The sequence below is a fragment of the Suillus plorans genome (assembly GCF_016647745.1).
Source record: "Suillus plorans strain S12 chromosome Unknown HD556scaffold_130, whole genome shotgun sequence".
NCBI lineage: Eukaryota > Fungi > Basidiomycota > Agaricomycetes > Boletales > Suillaceae > Suillus > Suillus plorans.
In genome coordinates this window covers 1-14,719 of record NW_024537514.1, presented here as the reverse complement: position 1 = coordinate 14,719, position 14,719 = coordinate 1, and the positions used below count along the sequence as shown (strand labels likewise).

The following is a 14,719-nucleotide window of genomic DNA, read 5'->3' as shown; positions in this document are numbered from 1 at the left end:
AGCCCAAGTTATCGTGATTCGCCCTCTAGATCCAAGTCCGCGACGTGATTGCGTTGTGCACGGAGGTTGTAAACACAGGACGTGTTACCAATTCATACCGATGTTGCAAGAGACCCAGCTGTCTGCGTTGGCTTGCTGCGGGCCTGCGGCACAGTTGCAGCTGCCATCAGGCTACAAGTCCCGCAATATGATCTTTGCACATTGAACGTAAAACCAAGGTTTCAGATAGTCAAGCTTCACGCCAAGATTGGATGCGCTGCCACATAATTGTTTAGGACAAGACTCTTACTGTACTTGTGTACAGGGCCGTGATGTTTTTTCTTTCTGTCGGCAGGGCAGATTCGGTCTTCTCACACCTCGAGGAACGTGACTCAATAGTCAATGGCATCATGCTGTGGTTATGCTGTGACTTTGTTGTCATTAGCCTAGACCGAGACCCGCCGTGATCTAAATGTATCTTGAGGCCCTGTCGAATGTAGTGTTTCAGGAATGACTGCTTTCTTTCCGCTCAGTTGGCTGAGTCAGACTCTCGTAAAGGTCCAGGACAGCCTCTAGGCTTTGGCTAAAAAATAGCCTCTCATTGGTGCTTCTTATTGGGTCCGTACGTCCATGCTTCGAGCACTTTAACCCCCTCACCCCACATACATAGTCCTCAAGGATACATTCTCGAAGCATGGCTCCAAGTGGCTTCTTCAAGATGAGTACAAGCATAGAAGTGAGTCTCTATAGGCATATGCAAATGAAATCTCTCTCATGGTTAGAAGGTCATTACAGCCATCGCGACCTCCGGCCATAATATCAACGCTGTCCGACAGGCAGTGATCATGTACATTGTGGCCAAAAAGAAAAAGGGGCATTCTGAACAATACATACACGAAAAATTAGGAAAATTAGAGCTCAAGGTTTGTTTGTCTTGTGCTCGGCGTGTTGACAGACGTTGACAACGAGTGTTAGTTCATGCACATAGAGGCATTACATCCCGCTTGGAGAGACGCTCGAGCGTTATTCCAGCTTCGCAAATCTGATCACATCCCCATGCCCATGTCCATTGTTCGCGAGCGTGCAAACGAGGAGCGTCGCCAGTTGGAGCGGGAGGCGTCTTCAATGGCACTATCGAGTCCAGTTGCTTCTTCCGCATCAACTTACACATCGTCTTCAGCATCCATGTACACGTCGTCTTCAGCATCCATGTACACGTCGTCTTCAGCATCAACTCGTCCTTCATCAGTGCCGTCTATTACATCAGTAATATCGACTGCCAACTCGCCTTCACCTCTAAGCTGGGATAGTACAAGCAAACAAGATGAACCAGGATATCACTCTCCATATCACGCTCATTCATCCCGCCGTGACACAGCATTGTTCTCACTCTCCGAGTATAGTGAAGACTCAGAGCTCGACGACCACGTGTTCATCCTGCCATCAGGTAACCCGCAGAATTAGCATGGGGTGTGTGGCATCGACGGCCTCTTTAACTTATCCCGAAATCTATATCTCCCGCATCTCTCTTCCTTTCGAAACCATACGATGTACTACTTCTTCTACGTGTCCCAGGGCCTCATCATCATATACTCTTATCAGCCTCACTCTTCATCCTTATTCAGCAGCGCGAAGACGTCGCGATTTGGAATTCCTTGTTCGCGGAGCTGCGAACGCAACTTGACTGCGTGTACAGTCAATCGGTTTCGATAATCGATTTGTGACAACACTGCTTTAGACTCGTTTTGCGGGGTTCTAATTCACCTTCGACTAATCGTACAGATATGCCTTGTTCCCTAATAACCGTATTTCTCCCCCGCGTCATACGGAATGTTACGATCCTTGTATAAAACAGTACGTAGTTGAATTTGCCCAGCTTGGACTTCCAGGCCTCGGGTTTCATTGTTACTAATTTATCAGCCAGCTGTATTAATATTCCAAATTGCTCCTACGTTCTGTGCAGGGAAGCAAATAATAATCATCATTTAATATTCGGTCTCGCCCTCGAGTGAAAACGTCCATTCCCCCGCAGCGGATAAAACCGGGCGTTCCCCTGACTGACGAACGTGCGTTATACGTACAAAGGATCTCTTTTCGGTCAGAGGATTCCGTGGGCCGTGGCTTTATGGTCCTTGATGCGATCAGCTACTCAGGGATACTATGACACACGCCAGGCTCAGAGTTGGGTATGCGAAGATGTATGTATATCTTGCAAGCTTGATATATAATTTCCCCACTTACCTATATAGCGTCTACCTCTATCGTGTACTGGTTAACGGTCGACTCAAATTTTGCACCATCTCAATCCATTGAAGAGGCTAGTAACGTATTTAGGACCGAAGGATGGACTCAGCCAAGAAGGGTCGGTATTGGGTGCAGGTTGTTAACGGAGTCGCAGGTGTCCACATGAGAGCATGGAGAGGCGGCGGCGGACCCGAAGGAGGTACTGAATAGAGGGAGAGTTAACAAGAGTTCATACGCGATACGAGGATCGACTGCTGAGATCAGAGAGGTCATGCATGGGTATAATTTTATTCAGATACACCAATGGCATGCGCATCGGTAATAATCGATTTGGCTAACTACTTAATACAACAGATACTAATCTATGTCGCCATTCTCCCAAAGTCACTGTATGATAGCTTTATAAAACAAAACGGACTAGTGTTAAGTTTTGGTGATACAACGATGCTATGAACCAATAAGATGGCCATTGAAATATATACGGCGGGGCTTTGCAGCCGGCTCCAGACCATCTTGCTCAGGATGAAATAGATAATTCAGCATATCCAAGTCATGCTCCGCTACAATCTTCTTCCCATCCAACGCACCATCAGGACGTCGAATATCTATCCTATTAACAAGCATAGGATAATGGGTCTTCTGTATCGGTCCAGCCCAATCGAAATCGAGCAACATGAAGTGTTTGTTGTCTCTCACAACGAAATTGGTATCCCGAAGGTCGCCATGAACGTAGCCGCCATTGTAATCGTGTAGCTCCCGGATGAGAGAGGTGATGGCCTCCTTCAGCGGCTGGCGGTCCAAAACAGCTATCTCACTGAGCAGTCTATATGAGCCAGGCCGTTGCGAGAAGTAATCCTTATCAATATCAATGACGTCCATAATCACCATATTCCAGCCGCCGGGTAAAGGATTGTAGGCGATAAGTTTGGGAGCGTGCCCCTTGCTGGCACAGAATTCGTGGGCTTCAGGGGAATAGTGCCTGACGAACTTGATACATATCTTGCTCCCAGCCGCATCGCCGACGGTTTCCCCGAAGAAGATAAGTTTATCCCTGAGGGCTTGAGTCTCATCATACGAGAATTGCTGAATATGACCGGTTGAATTGGTATAACTCCGAGGATAAGGACATCCTAGAGGTGGATCTTTTGGTTCGAGGGACGGAATTGGATGGGAGTACAGATTTGTGAGTTTCTCGATGGCGATTTTGAGAGCCCCGAAAGTACGAGCCGCCATCACTTGCATACTGAGGTCTGTTGAATGCCAAAACAGAGGAATGATAGGGACCAGGACATCAGACTGGACCTTTTCTGTGAAAACAGAGCCTACAAAGCCAATGCATGCCCCTAGTTGTGGTCAATAAAGAGCTTTAGCAATGAATCTGATGAAATAAACTAACCGAAGACAATGATATGGATGCATGGAATGACAGACCGGAGCTTCACTATCTCAATCTTCGAGTCTTCCATAAACTTGCGGTAGTACAACATTGCCTCCGCGAATGGTTCGGTAGCGCCGCTTCCGATCTCGTTCCTCACCTCCAATATCACCTGCACAAACTGTCCGTTGGTGGACAAAAGATGTCCGTCTGTCGTAAAATTTGTCGAGCCAACGTAGTCGCGGAGCACTTGCCGGAATACCAGCATCCGCGTGAGCTCATCGGGATGGAAGGAAGACATAATTTGCGAAAGTTGCCAAACAAAGTCGTTATCGCAGACAGTTGGTTGATGATTTTGACAATCGTCCACGAACTTGGCGAAGATAGGCTCGAGAAGAGTAACTGGAATAGGGTCCGCAGCTCTGCGAGGACGATTGCAAAGGTACTCTTGCTCGTCCTGCTTTATAGAGAATGCGGATGGTGTTGCGCCAGCTGACGGAGTACCTGCGCCCTTCTTGAGATAAGCGAGTCGTCGATCGACAGCTGGAATGTGTTGTACGACGACATGAATACATCCACGCTCTAGTCCATGCGTGAATACTTCGGACAGTTCGGTTAACGGCTTCAACTCCACGCCTTGGTCTCCGATCGTGTCGAGTAAGTGTAGGTCGTTCCAATCGATCTTGACCTTCCAAATGATCAGGTCATCAGCATTAGACCTCTCGAGTATCTATTACTCACCTTCCATAGCTTGAGAGCCTTAGCATCGACACCATCCAATCTATGCTTTCTCTGTTCTTTGATAACCTTTTGGAGGGCGCTGACACACTCTCTCGGTGCAATCTTGACCTGAAATGCATGGCGAGGATGATCGCCCAAGACAAAGCAGTTAAGTTTGAGGTGGATCGGTTCAAAAGACACTAAGTCAGACCACGATCAGTAAGGAGGAAAGGGTGGCAATATCGAAAGACAACCCACCGACAGGTGCGGCCCGGATAACAATATGCAGGTGTTCATCCTCAGGTATTTCAGAGAAAACTTTCTGCAATTTCGTCAGAGGCCATAGGCGTTTCTCTTTGTCAAGTGTAAGATTGTTAAGATTGTGCTCGATCGTCTCGTCGACAGGCAGGTCGACCTTCCAAAATATCAGATTATGAACATCCAATCGTAGGTATCATCACTCACCTGCCATAGGTCGATGTGGGTAGCGTCAACATGGTCAAACTGTGGCTTGTTTTTGTCTTTGATGACCTTTTTGAGGTCATAAACACTCTGCGTCCGCGCAACGTTGACCGAGAAAATATGGCAAGGATCATCGCCCAAGACAATGCAGTTGAGTTTGTACATCTGACGTTGAGCTTAAGAATAATAGTAGTGTCTCGAGCGGTGACCGCAGTGAGTGCTGCAACGACAATGCGCTAACCAAGCCAAGCAGCCTGTGACGGTGGTGAGAAGCAATGAGCTTTCAGAGATATACTGTACGTACGATAGGGGAACGGATTTCTACAGATAATGATTCTTTTTTGTTTCAGATAGTAGGAGGCTTTAGAGGGCTCTTTGATCGGCCTGGGCCCCGGGTCCATCCGTCACACAGCCGCACCACGTGACCGCGGCGCAGCCGTAACCAGTCGAATTCTGCAAAGTTGCAGCATCCGAATGAAGGTAAGTTCTACCACCGTCGCTCGGAACATCCTTAGTTAGTTCTCTCTCCCTGGCTCGATAATATACTGAGTTCCATCATCAGTCTGCTGGCCCTCCGCTTGGCTACCAACAAGAAGAAGAAGAAGATTACTTTGACTCTGAGAGCGATGATCCAGATCCAGACAGATTTGTGAACTTCAGCTTGCTATCGCATTTGGCCGTCCGCATGCGCGACAAGGTGCCTTGCGGTACCCAAGTGAAAAGCAGCATTCCTTACTCTCGTGCATTCACTGGCAAGGACATCATCGTAAGTTCGTTGGTAGAATTCTGTGAAAAGACTTGACGCAATGCCGCGGTTTCAGTCTACCGTTCAAAGTCAAATCCAACGCTCAATCATGGTGTTTTGACCACTGATCGCCATGCTGCCCTCCAGGTCGCTGTGAGTCTACATAGCAATTATTTTCTACAAAGTTGAGAAGCTACTGCAAGATGGTGTCGAGGACGTGTATATGTTCCTGGATGATCTCGAGGGCAATTCTGAGGCTCGCTGAGAGAGAGAAGAGCTGCTGGCAGCAGTCGTCACTTCACTCACTCGGTGCTATGCATCGGGTTGCAGTGGGGACGACTTCGGATATCACTCTCCATCTCATGTTCATTCATCCCGCCGCGATACAGCATTGTCCTCACTCTCCGAGTATAGTGACGACTCAGAGCCTGACGACCACGTGTTCATCCTGCCATCACGTAACCCGCAGAATCAGCATGGGGTGTGTGGCATCGACGGCCTCTTGAACTTATCTTGCTGCGCGTGAAATCTATATCTCCCGTATCTCTCTTCCTTTTGAAACCATACGATGTACTACTTCTACGTGTCCCAGAGCCTCATCATATACTCTTATCAGCCTCACTCTTCATCCTTATTCAGCGGCGCGAAGACGTCGCGATTTGGAATTCCTTGTTCGCGGAGACGCGAGCGTAACTTGACTGCGTGTACAGTCAATCGGTTTCGATAATCGATTTGTGACAACACTGCTTTAGACTCGTTTTGCGGGATTCTAATTCACCTTCGACTAATCGTACAGATATGCCTTGTTCCCCAATAACCATATTTCCCCCCCGCGTCACACGGAACGTTACGATCCTTATATAAAACAGTACGTAGTTGGATTTGCCCAGCTTGGACTTCCAGGCCTCGGGTTTCATTGTTACTAATTTATCAGCCAGCTGTATTAATATTCCAAATTGCTCCTACGTTCTGTGCAGGGAAGCGAATAATACTCATCATTTAATATTCGGTCTCGCCCTCGAGTGAAAACTTCCATTCCCCCGCAGCGAATACAACTGGGCGTTCCCCTGACTGACGAACGTGCGTTATACGTACAAATTCGCAACAAAGAACCTCTTTTTGGTCAGAGGATACTTAAATCTGTGAGCCGTGGCTTTATGGTTCTTGATACGATCAGCTACTCAGGAACACTGACACACGACAGGCTCAGAGTTGGGTATGCAAAGATGTATGTATATCTTGCAAGCTTGATATATAATTTCCCCACTTACCTATATAGCGTCTACCTCTATCGTGTACAACGGTCAATTTGCACCATCTTAATCCATTGAAGAGGCTAGTAACGTATTTAGGACCGAAGGATGGACGCAGCTGGCTTCTTCAAAGGGGATACAATGATGGAAGTGCGTATTCGTCACCCTGAATCATTGAAAACACCCTCATAAGTCATAGGTCTTCACGGTTCTGGCCAATTCTGGAACAGATGTCAAGACAGTCCGGGACGCAGTGATATTATACATTGCGCGGAAAAAGCAAAAGGGTCGGTCTGAACAACATATTCAAGATAAATTACTACAACTAGAGGACAAGGTCACCTATATTTTTTATCCAACTCTTCAATGATTAACACCAGATATTCTAGTTCAAGCACATCGAGATGTGGCATCCAGCATTCCGAGATGCGCGAGCATTATTCCAGCTTCCCAAGTCCAAACATATCCCACTTCCTAAGTCCGCTATCCATAAACAACATGAATCCAAGCTGCTTCATCCAATAGACATGGGTTCAGTCCCCCCCTCTCTCAAGTCACCTGCGTCACCATCCCATGGCTCGCCAACCCCTAGTAGCTGGGATGCATCGCTGCCGAGATTACAGGACCTACCATACGCATTGTTGTAGCAGTAGCTCAGTGGACGTGCGAAGTCAACTAACGTGTATTGGTATGTACCTGTTGTAGCAGTAGCTACAGGTAGTGTCAGTAAGTAGGAACTATGTACGAAGGTAGTACTAACCTCAGTGGACGTGCGAAGTCAACTGAGGAAGGTTGCGATGCGCAGGAACAAATGGTATTTGTAGGTAGGTAGAAATGAAAACGGTACCGAGTGTTGATAATGGCGAGGATTGATATAACAACACGCATTACCTGCCTTTTGTTGGAAAGATGAGAGTCTGGAATCTCGTGTGCATATTCCTCCATCGTCTTCTGAGAAAATAATTTCGTCCGACGTGTTTTTACTGCTCTTCCAATATGGCGACTCAGAAGGAGACGACGAGATCGCAACATTCCTATCCATGGTTGAACAGAGCTAGTCAGAGTCATAGAATCGTATTGTGCTCGACTTTAGGCACGTCGCACCGCACACTTCCTCCTGCCCCTTGTGCTTTCAGCCTCATACATACTCACCTACCTCTTAACAATCAATGACTTTTTGCAACGTTGAGGGATTGTTGTGCTTGTTGTGCTTGTTCTGCGTGTCACGGTGTCACTGGCGGCTTGTTTGTCCACAAACATTGTTACACGTAGATCCTCACAGCACGTTCCTCTATCACAAATCATTTCACGGTTGCCTAATGAATCACCGATTATGGAAAGCCTAACAGCCGCGCTCCTTTAGTCAGCGTCACGTAGCCATAATAGGTAAGAGGACTTCGTGCACCCCTGCGTCGTCTGTCGTCGGTTTGCACTGGACGTCTGGTTTGGTGTTTATGGGTTTTTACCACTGGGTCAATTGTTGCAGAGCATAATAATCAAATATCGAGAACGTCGAAATAACATACAAGCTCAGCCTGGCCAGCCAAAGATATGATACAGCAAACTGAATATTACTCAAGAGACATCAGCATCATCCCTGCCGCTACCATCAGCAGCAGGCTCAGCGTCATCATCTACGCTACCATTGGCGGCAGAATTGGCAGTGTCATCTATGCTACCATCTGCCTGCTTTGCGAAAGATTGTAGGCCGAAACCTGGCCATTCGCAATAATAACTGCATATATGCTGCTTTTCGAACTCGCTAACAGCAACCTCCATGTTGCCATCTCCGAAGATATCGACGCCTGGGCTCACAGTGCTGAGGGTACAGTTAGCGGCGTGAATAAAATTTCACATATATATGCTCTTACGGATGCGTCAAGATTTGGGGGTCGGTGTCATATCCCACGTTCCGGACCCGGACCTATCACACTCATCATTTCCGGATTTCCGGATCCGGCCTGACTTCTATGTATCGTCCGGATCCGACCCGCGTCTAACTTCCGCGCCTTATCCCTTTGGTATTTCCCTTATCAGTTAGTACACTTTATTTTCCGTTCCTTATTCATTTCCGTCTTCATTTTACTAAGTTCCGATAGACTAGTGATAGTTGTCCCATATGTTTTCTTCATAGCTTTACATAGCTTCGCACTGCACTTACTGTTCTCCGTTATGTCCTCAGTAGTATATAAACCCCTGTACAATCTCTGTAGTTTCCTCAGTTCGAATATCATATTAGACTCTGCTCATTCTCTCCTCCGTCCGACTTGAGTTTCTCTCTCGTCGACCTCCGCTCGTCTTAGGATCGACTCCTATAGACTTGACACCTCCGCCTCTACCTCTGGTAGTCCTCCGCTGTTTCCTTTCTAGTTCGGACTTCGTCCGGATTAGTCTTATCTCTTGTTTCCGAACGTCCGCCGGAATTCCCGCGCATCGGACATCGGACTCCGGACATCGCCCGACGCCCTCCGGACATCGTCCGGTAACCTTCGGACATCGTTCGACAACCCTCGGAAGTTAGGGGCACGTACTCGGGTAAGGGGCGCAGCGCACGAGCTGAAGCCAAGCCCTTCGGATCCGACCCTTGAGCACGTTCTTAACAGTAGCTATGTCATTGGAGTAGCTACTCGATGTGTAAAGTAGTATTTCAATGTTTTTTTTTCGCGCTCACCATTGAAAATTTTCGGGTTCGGTTCGAGTTCGGACCAGAAAAAAACCGAACCGGACCACAGAGAACCATTCTCTGTGGTCCGGTTCAGGGTTCGAAGATTTTGCAGAACCGGACCATGGTTCAGTTCTCGGTTCTCGTCCAGGACCCTCTGAACCGGACCGAACCGGACCACGGCAGCACTAGACGGGACGACGTCGGAGGCAGTTTGACGGTTTGTACCACCTGCACCTAGTCTTATCTCAGTCAAAATAGCTTGTAACAAAGCTCAACACAACCGAAACAGCAAGTACTTAGGTGGCAAAACAACCCAAAGTTCATGACAGGAGCTGCTTCCCTAGACATGCGTGGCAGCGATACCGTATAGAACTGAAGAACACGCACGCATCGACGGGTGTGCTTGCGAACGCATACTGCGGCTTCTCGCTTGGCGTCAGTGACCCTTCGGCTTGGGAAACGCGAATTCGTGGGATTGATCACTGTGGAAATAACTCGACTTATCCTGACCTCGTTTCCTCGATAATCAGAGTCGGACAATGGATTTAGGGCTGAAAAATATTCATGTCCTTGTAACAGGTTCAGTCATTCCCCCGTCAGCTCACTCATGAGTTCCTCATCCTCGTTCCAGGCGCAAGTGGAGGCATTGGCCTTGAGACCGTCAAACTCTACCTGTGTAATTCCATCATTTCTGTGCCTTCAGAGATGTGACTGACATCACTCTTCAGCCCTCGGCGCAAATGTGACTGCACATTACAACTCCAACTCCAAACCCATCCAGAATCTCCAAGCCAACTTCCCTGCACTCCAATGCGCACAGGCAGACCTCTCCTCTGAGTGTGCCGTGAAGAGTATGTTCGACGCGCTCTCAGGGACGCCGTTCGGCCCTGTGGCAGCAATCGTGGTCAACCATGGCATATGGTCGCCCCAGGACGCACCTATCATCGATATGACCATTGAACAATGGGACCACACCATCAGTGCAAACCTCACCTCAAGCTTCCTGGTCTGTCATGAGTTCTTGCGCCACTTGCGTGCAGCAACAGAAAGCATGAAAGATAGGGCTGCGATTGTGCTCATCGGGAGCACATCAGGTAAGTATGGCGAAGCGAATCACGGCGATTATGCTATCAGCAAGAGCGGTGAGTTTTATGCTTGTCGTGAATCAGTTATGTGCTGAGCGCAGATATTGGTAGCGATGATGTATGGCTTGACGACGACACTCAAGAGTGAGATCGTGAAGATCGCACCCAGGGGACGTGTGAATTGTATTGCACCTGGATGGGTTCCGACGCCGATGGTACAAGAGGCCCTGAATGATCCAGCCGTCAGCGGACCTGTATTAGCGGCGTGAGTCGTGGTCATTCTGTTCACCTACTTAGTGGCTTATCTTCTTTATCAGCACTCCGTTGAAAAAACTTGGGACACCTCTGGACGTTGCAAACCAAATAGTGGTAGTGTCTTCATCTGTGATCTCGGGACATGTGACAGGGCAAGTAATCTTTGTAGAAGGCGGTTGTGTAGGGGACATCTGAACAGTGACTACGAATGAGTCAAATGCAAGATCGTGGCTCGGGCCAGTACATCATGATGAAAGTAAATACTGGGCAGCAGACACGTGAATTATATGTTGTGAGCTCTACATGATGATCGTGTAACTAAGCACCCTGAAACGGACCAGATTGCCCAGTACTTCCAATTGAAGGGAAACGACCCAGCAAGCTGTGCATTTAGTGGCCACAAATACAGTCAAGGCGCTCTCTGCACCCACTACGGTTGACAGCATCTTGCTGTGATCTTTACCTTCCTTGGATCGCTTCTAACAAGGTAAGTATCACGCCAGCTCGCCTCTGTATGTTCTATATCCCATGCATGATCATGACTGATAACACTGTCCCCCAGAACACCGTGGCTTGGACTTAAAATACGGTACGCACCGTAAGTCAGCAATTGAAAACTTTGTCGCAGTAGCAGGGAAATGCCACGTGCATATCACAGAGGATTCTGCTCCGTTTATGGAAGGTGATTTGAACTTAGGGTCGGGGGCTGGTGTTACCGCGCTTATTTTCTATTGGATCTGCACTTAAAGCTTAAGTTTGACTGCCGGCATGTCCAAGGTTATACTAGCCTGTCTGAATTCGATTTGCATTGACTTGGAGTGTCCTCGAATGTGATCACAAAAGCAGGAATCTCGCAATCGCTAGCCAGTGACTTGCGTTCGCACCTTTCCGTGTCACCGGTTCACTCCGAACTGAGCCAAAGTTTAATGCACAAGTAAACTTGTATTACGCATGGCTTCGACATCCGATTGACGCCTTCGTCACAGTCAGGGCCAAGCTAAGATCAAGATTGCAATTGTGTTGATCGACAACGGTACGTATAGGAAATTCACACGCCTGAAGGACCCGGCCGAAATGTAGATTTTCATAGATTTGATGTTGTTTTCAACACACGCACCCCGGTTTACTTCATTGAATCTTCACGAAGTAATTTGTGAGCCGAAATTAATACGGCGAACTCGAGAGCCACGGAATTGCAAGGTGATGCAGATCAACAAGAATAAATGCCGCTGAGTTGCCTTGGAGGTTCATGGCCCGGGACATGCCGGTCGAACACCCCGTCGACGCGCCCTGTGACTGTTTTTCTTGTCAGCGCAGTCGGTACTTCTACCTCTCCGCGCTAATTTCCATATTCGTGTGGAGGGCTATATACTATGGAGACCCATCAGATACAACCAATGACTAATACGATTCCTACCGTTGGCCCCTCACCCACACTCCCGGGGCGCTAACTACCCTGCAATACCCACACGCTGTTCAGTGCTCTTCCCCCGCGTGCATTCCACTATCCTGCAGCGTGACAGACGTTTAACGAAACAAATGCGTTACCGAATATGAATATACATTCTGTTTCAAGTGAAAACGGATGAAAACCGAGCGGTTGCAAAACGGGCCCTAAGTAACTCCGCATCAATTCGTCCCAATAAGAATGGGACGATTCGAGCATTGCCTTCACCTTGTGTCGAAGTTTACTCCCTTGAAAAGACTTGACATTACAAACAACGGTGCGTCTTCCTTGTTCCTTTCGATATATTCATATCCATTTCTAGGGCTTTCTCCCGATGGCTCGAAGTAGCGAATGAAGTCAGGGATAAGCTCTCGACCACCAAGGTGGTCTTGTATCAAGTGAATACTAGCATCTTAGATTGCATCTTGCTCATAAGGAACCACTTCAACAGATATTTGTGACTTTGTTATACAAGACAACGATCTAGAATCTTCCACATCCGGTCCGAAAGACATGCTCCTTCATCAGATTCGGGCGCTTGAACCTCTGTCCGCAGCTTGGACAAACAGCCTTAACCTTCCCCTCGTGCACCTCGTTAATGTGATGAGTGAGGTTATCCTTTTTGACGAGTGTCAAACACCCGTTCCTAGTGCATTTTACTCTGTCCTTTGCTTGGCTAGCCTGCACAACGGGAACAGGCAGTTGTGTGTCGGGTCTGGCTGAAGCATTTAATGGGACATACTCCTTGAAATAAATGCCCTGGAGGGGTTGTGCAGTGGGCTCACAGTGGACGGAACCGGACGTGTCACGGAGTGATAAATCTAGGGATACATTGTAAGTGTCTCAAGGAAAAGCTGTGAATGATATCAAAGTCACCGAAGCAAGTACCCATACTCTCTGATGATGATCTGCTGGCACGCGGGTCACAGAATGCCGGAAAGCTCTCAGAGTACATGCTGTACTGTGGCGCTACATGATCGGCAAATCTTCGGGCGCCGTGGAGAAATAAGTCTGTATACGGTAAGCATTTAAAGGAAAGACTGTGTATACAGCAGCTTACCTTTCTCTGGCAAGCAGGGGTTGTGTGAAGATGCAAACGGTGGAATAGCATTACGGCCATCGAGTCCGGCCTGGGAGTCTACAATGCTACCATTTCCTTCCGAATCCGTCATTGTGACATTTGACTGGTAGCTGTCAAGGATATTTCTAAAGTGACTGCGGATCTCCCGTATTTCCTCGCACATATGACGCTCGAAGCTGTCAAGGCGGTCGAGGCACTGGAGAGATGACTGCAGGACTAGTCCCATCAATTTTTTGTCAGGGACCTGCCATGGCTGTGAGGACGACGGGCTTTGTAGCGTTGGTGTGGTTGAATTCATGCTGGGCTCACGTCTATGGACTATAGGTGACTGCGAATGTGAGGAAAATCCTTGCGAGAGTGGAGAAACTGAACCCAAGATATATCCATAGGCTCCGTGGCCGTCTGGCAGGCGTGCCCTCATTCAAGGACCTCATGTTTTGTTGCAAGCATTGAAATGAATTGCCGGCACCTTGGGTATGGCGACACTTTGTTTTTTTTATACATTTTTACGCAATTCCGAATCAATGTGAATAACTCTGCGTGGGGGTTACTAATGGTAATAGCAGCGGCCGTATCGATTATCGACACCAACTGCATCGATCCATCGTCACACATGCTGGAAGATAAGAAGTAAGATCATCCGATTAAATCTGAGCGTTTTATCCAAATGACTAATACCGTCACCTTTTGGTTCACTACTTGTGATGGAGTCCAATTGATTTGGAATAGGCAATGGCAGGCCTGCGCTATAGCAACTACATGCAGATACAATGAGCCATTCTAAATCAGTCGGAACGGAGGTTTACTGAAAAGTTACATTAAACCACATTAGTCCTCTGTTCTCTTCCATGGAATCTGCCATAAAGCTAATCGCCGGCTGGCTTTACCCGATGGACCAGCGATTCTTCCACCCAGTCAGTGCAAATATTATACTTGATTCCACTGGAACAAGACCTTGCGGTCCTTACAGCAGTACTGCCGCAAAATTAGTCACTTCCTTGCTGTGAATCACCTTTTCTGGGTGTTCCAACGTTCCTCGTGCACAGCAAATGAATGTCCAACTTCAACGCTTCATGCCCGGTTTGTGACGTTGTAGCTCGAACAGAACGATTCGATTATGCGTGTTATGACCGTGAATTTTCAAAGATCTGCATGATTCGCGTGTCATTTCCTTCATTCGCAGGAGTCACATTGAGCGCAAGAAGAGGCAAGCAGTCGATGGCCATAGTTGTTCGGTACAAAAGCACGTAGCATCTATATATATATAGAGTCAAACCTCGGGCTCGGATTCCATCAGAGATATCATGGGGGGGCGCTGTGATGACTACTCAATAAAGTTTCGGTGACAATTGTCAGGATGTCTGCAGCCATGCGGAGTCTGTTAGACTGGCCAATTCCCAGACCATCA

At 47.8% G+C, this 14,719-nt stretch overlaps 7 protein-coding genes across 7 annotated transcripts; 4 read left to right on the top strand and 3 right to left on the bottom strand.

The window, feature by feature from the left end:
- Positions 1-610: 610 nt before the first annotated feature.
- On the top strand, positions 611-1,559 carry HD556DRAFT_199693 (uncharacterized protein). Its single transcript, XM_041309885.1, has 3 exons — positions 611-715; positions 765-902; positions 955-1,559. The coding sequence occupies exons 1-3, from the start codon at positions 674-676 to the stop codon at positions 1,441-1,443; spliced, it is 669 nt and encodes a 222-aa protein (XP_041152224.1). The 5' UTR covers positions 611-673; the 3' UTR covers positions 1,444-1,559.
- Positions 1,560-2,583: 1,024 nt separating this feature from the next.
- On the bottom strand, positions 2,584-4,469 carry HD556DRAFT_199681 (uncharacterized protein). The gene is made up of 4 exons (XM_041309884.1): positions 4,340-4,469; positions 4,158-4,286; positions 3,620-4,102; positions 2,584-3,566 (listed from the first exon to the last, which is right to left on the bottom strand). The coding sequence occupies exons 1-4, from the start codon at positions 4,344-4,346 to the stop codon at positions 2,671-2,673; spliced, it is 1,515 nt and encodes a 504-aa protein (XP_041152223.1). The 5' UTR covers positions 4,347-4,469; the 3' UTR covers positions 2,584-2,670.
- Positions 4,294-5,149, bottom strand: HD556DRAFT_199653 (uncharacterized protein). The gene is made up of 4 exons (XM_041309882.1): positions 5,085-5,149; positions 4,784-5,034; positions 4,577-4,733; positions 4,294-4,447 (listed from the first exon to the last, which is right to left on the bottom strand). Exons 2-4 carry the CDS (start codon positions 4,943-4,945, stop codon positions 4,380-4,382), a joined length of 387 nt encoding a protein of 128 aa, XP_041152222.1. The 5' UTR covers positions 4,946-5,034; positions 5,085-5,149; the 3' UTR covers positions 4,294-4,379.
- Positions 5,150-5,253: 104 nt separating this feature from the next.
- HD556DRAFT_199438 (uncharacterized protein) lies at positions 5,254-6,133 on the top strand. The gene is made up of 4 exons (XM_041309881.1): positions 5,254-5,294; positions 5,343-5,550; positions 5,602-5,678; positions 5,729-6,133. Exons 2-4 carry the CDS (start codon positions 5,466-5,468, stop codon positions 6,029-6,031), a joined length of 465 nt encoding a protein of 154 aa, XP_041152221.1. The 5' UTR covers positions 5,254-5,294; positions 5,343-5,465; the 3' UTR covers positions 6,032-6,133.
- Positions 6,134-6,664: 531 nt separating this feature from the next.
- HD556DRAFT_199404 (uncharacterized protein) lies at positions 6,665-7,463 on the top strand. Its single transcript, XM_041309880.1, has 3 exons — positions 6,665-6,928; positions 6,978-7,115; positions 7,168-7,463. The coding sequence occupies exons 1-3, from the start codon at positions 6,887-6,889 to the stop codon at positions 7,423-7,425; spliced, it is 438 nt and encodes a 145-aa protein (XP_041152220.1). The 5' UTR covers positions 6,665-6,886; the 3' UTR covers positions 7,426-7,463.
- Positions 7,464-9,631: 2,168 nt separating this feature from the next.
- On the top strand, positions 9,632-10,978 carry HD556DRAFT_1462629 (NAD(P)-binding protein; the record flags this gene model as incomplete). Its single annotated transcript, XM_041308278.1, has 5 exons — positions 9,632-10,022; positions 10,075-10,119; positions 10,172-10,585; positions 10,640-10,793; positions 10,846-10,978. The coding sequence occupies exons 1-5, from the start codon at positions 9,983-9,985 to the stop codon at positions 10,976-10,978; spliced, it is 786 nt and encodes a 261-aa protein (XP_041152219.1). The 5' UTR covers positions 9,632-9,982.
- Positions 10,979-12,713: 1,735 nt separating this feature from the next.
- On the bottom strand, positions 12,714-13,609 carry HD556DRAFT_1451424 (uncharacterized protein; the record flags this gene model as incomplete). Its single annotated transcript, XM_041307952.1, has 3 exons — positions 12,714-13,051; positions 13,125-13,241; positions 13,291-13,609. 3 exons carry the CDS (start codon positions 13,607-13,609, stop codon positions 12,714-12,716), a joined length of 774 nt encoding a protein of 257 aa, XP_041152218.1.
- Positions 13,610-14,719: the final 1,110 nt, after the last annotated feature.

Coding starts and splice junctions, on each gene's coding strand:
- HD556DRAFT_199693 (XM_041309885.1), top strand. CDS start 674: ATGGCTCCAAGTGGCTTCTTCAAGATGAGTACAAGCATAGAA. Junction 716..764: donor AGATGAGTACAAGCATAGAA/GTGAGTCTCTAT, acceptor CATGGTTAGAAG/GTCATTACAGCCATCGCGAC. Junction 903..954: donor TAGGAAAATTAGAGCTCAAG/GTTTGTTTGTCT, acceptor AACGAGTGTTAG/TTCATGCACATAGAGGCATT.
- HD556DRAFT_199438 (XM_041309881.1), top strand. CDS start 5,466: ATGCGCGACAAGGTGCCTTGCGGTACCCAAGTGAAAAGCAGCATTCCT. Junction 5,551..5,601: donor TGGCAAGGACATCATCGTAA/GTTCGTTGGTAG, acceptor CCGCGGTTTCAG/TCTACCGTTCAAAGTCAAAT. Junction 5,679..5,728: donor ATGCTGCCCTCCAGGTCGCT/GTGAGTCTACAT, acceptor AGCTACTGCAAG/ATGGTGTCGAGGACGTGTAT.
- HD556DRAFT_199681 (XM_041309884.1), bottom strand. Junction 4,103..4,157: donor GTGGATGTATTCATGTCGTC/GTACAACACATT, acceptor AGAAGGGCGCAG/GTACTCCGTCAGCTGGCGCA. Junction 3,567..3,619: donor CATCCATATCATTGTCTTCG/GTTAGTTTATTT, acceptor GACCACAACTAG/GGGCATGCATTGGCTTTGTA.
- HD556DRAFT_199653 (XM_041309882.1), bottom strand. CDS start 4,945: ATGTACAAACTCAACTGCATTGTCTTGGGCGATGATCCTTGCCATATT. Junction 4,734..4,783: donor CCCACATCGACCTATGGCAG/GTGAGTGATGAT, acceptor ATATTTTGGAAG/GTCGACCTGCCTGTCGACGA. Junction 4,448..4,576: donor TATCCGGGCCGCACCTGTCG/GTGGGTTGTCTT, acceptor CATGCATTTCAG/GTCAAGATTGCACCGAGAGA.
- HD556DRAFT_199404 (XM_041309880.1), top strand. CDS start 6,887: ATGGACGCAGCTGGCTTCTTCAAAGGGGATACAATGATGGAA. Junction 6,929..6,977: donor AAGGGGATACAATGATGGAA/GTGCGTATTCGT, acceptor CATAAGTCATAG/GTCTTCACGGTTCTGGCCAA. Junction 7,116..7,167: donor TACTACAACTAGAGGACAAG/GTCACCTATATT, acceptor CAGATATTCTAG/TTCAAGCACATCGAGATGTG.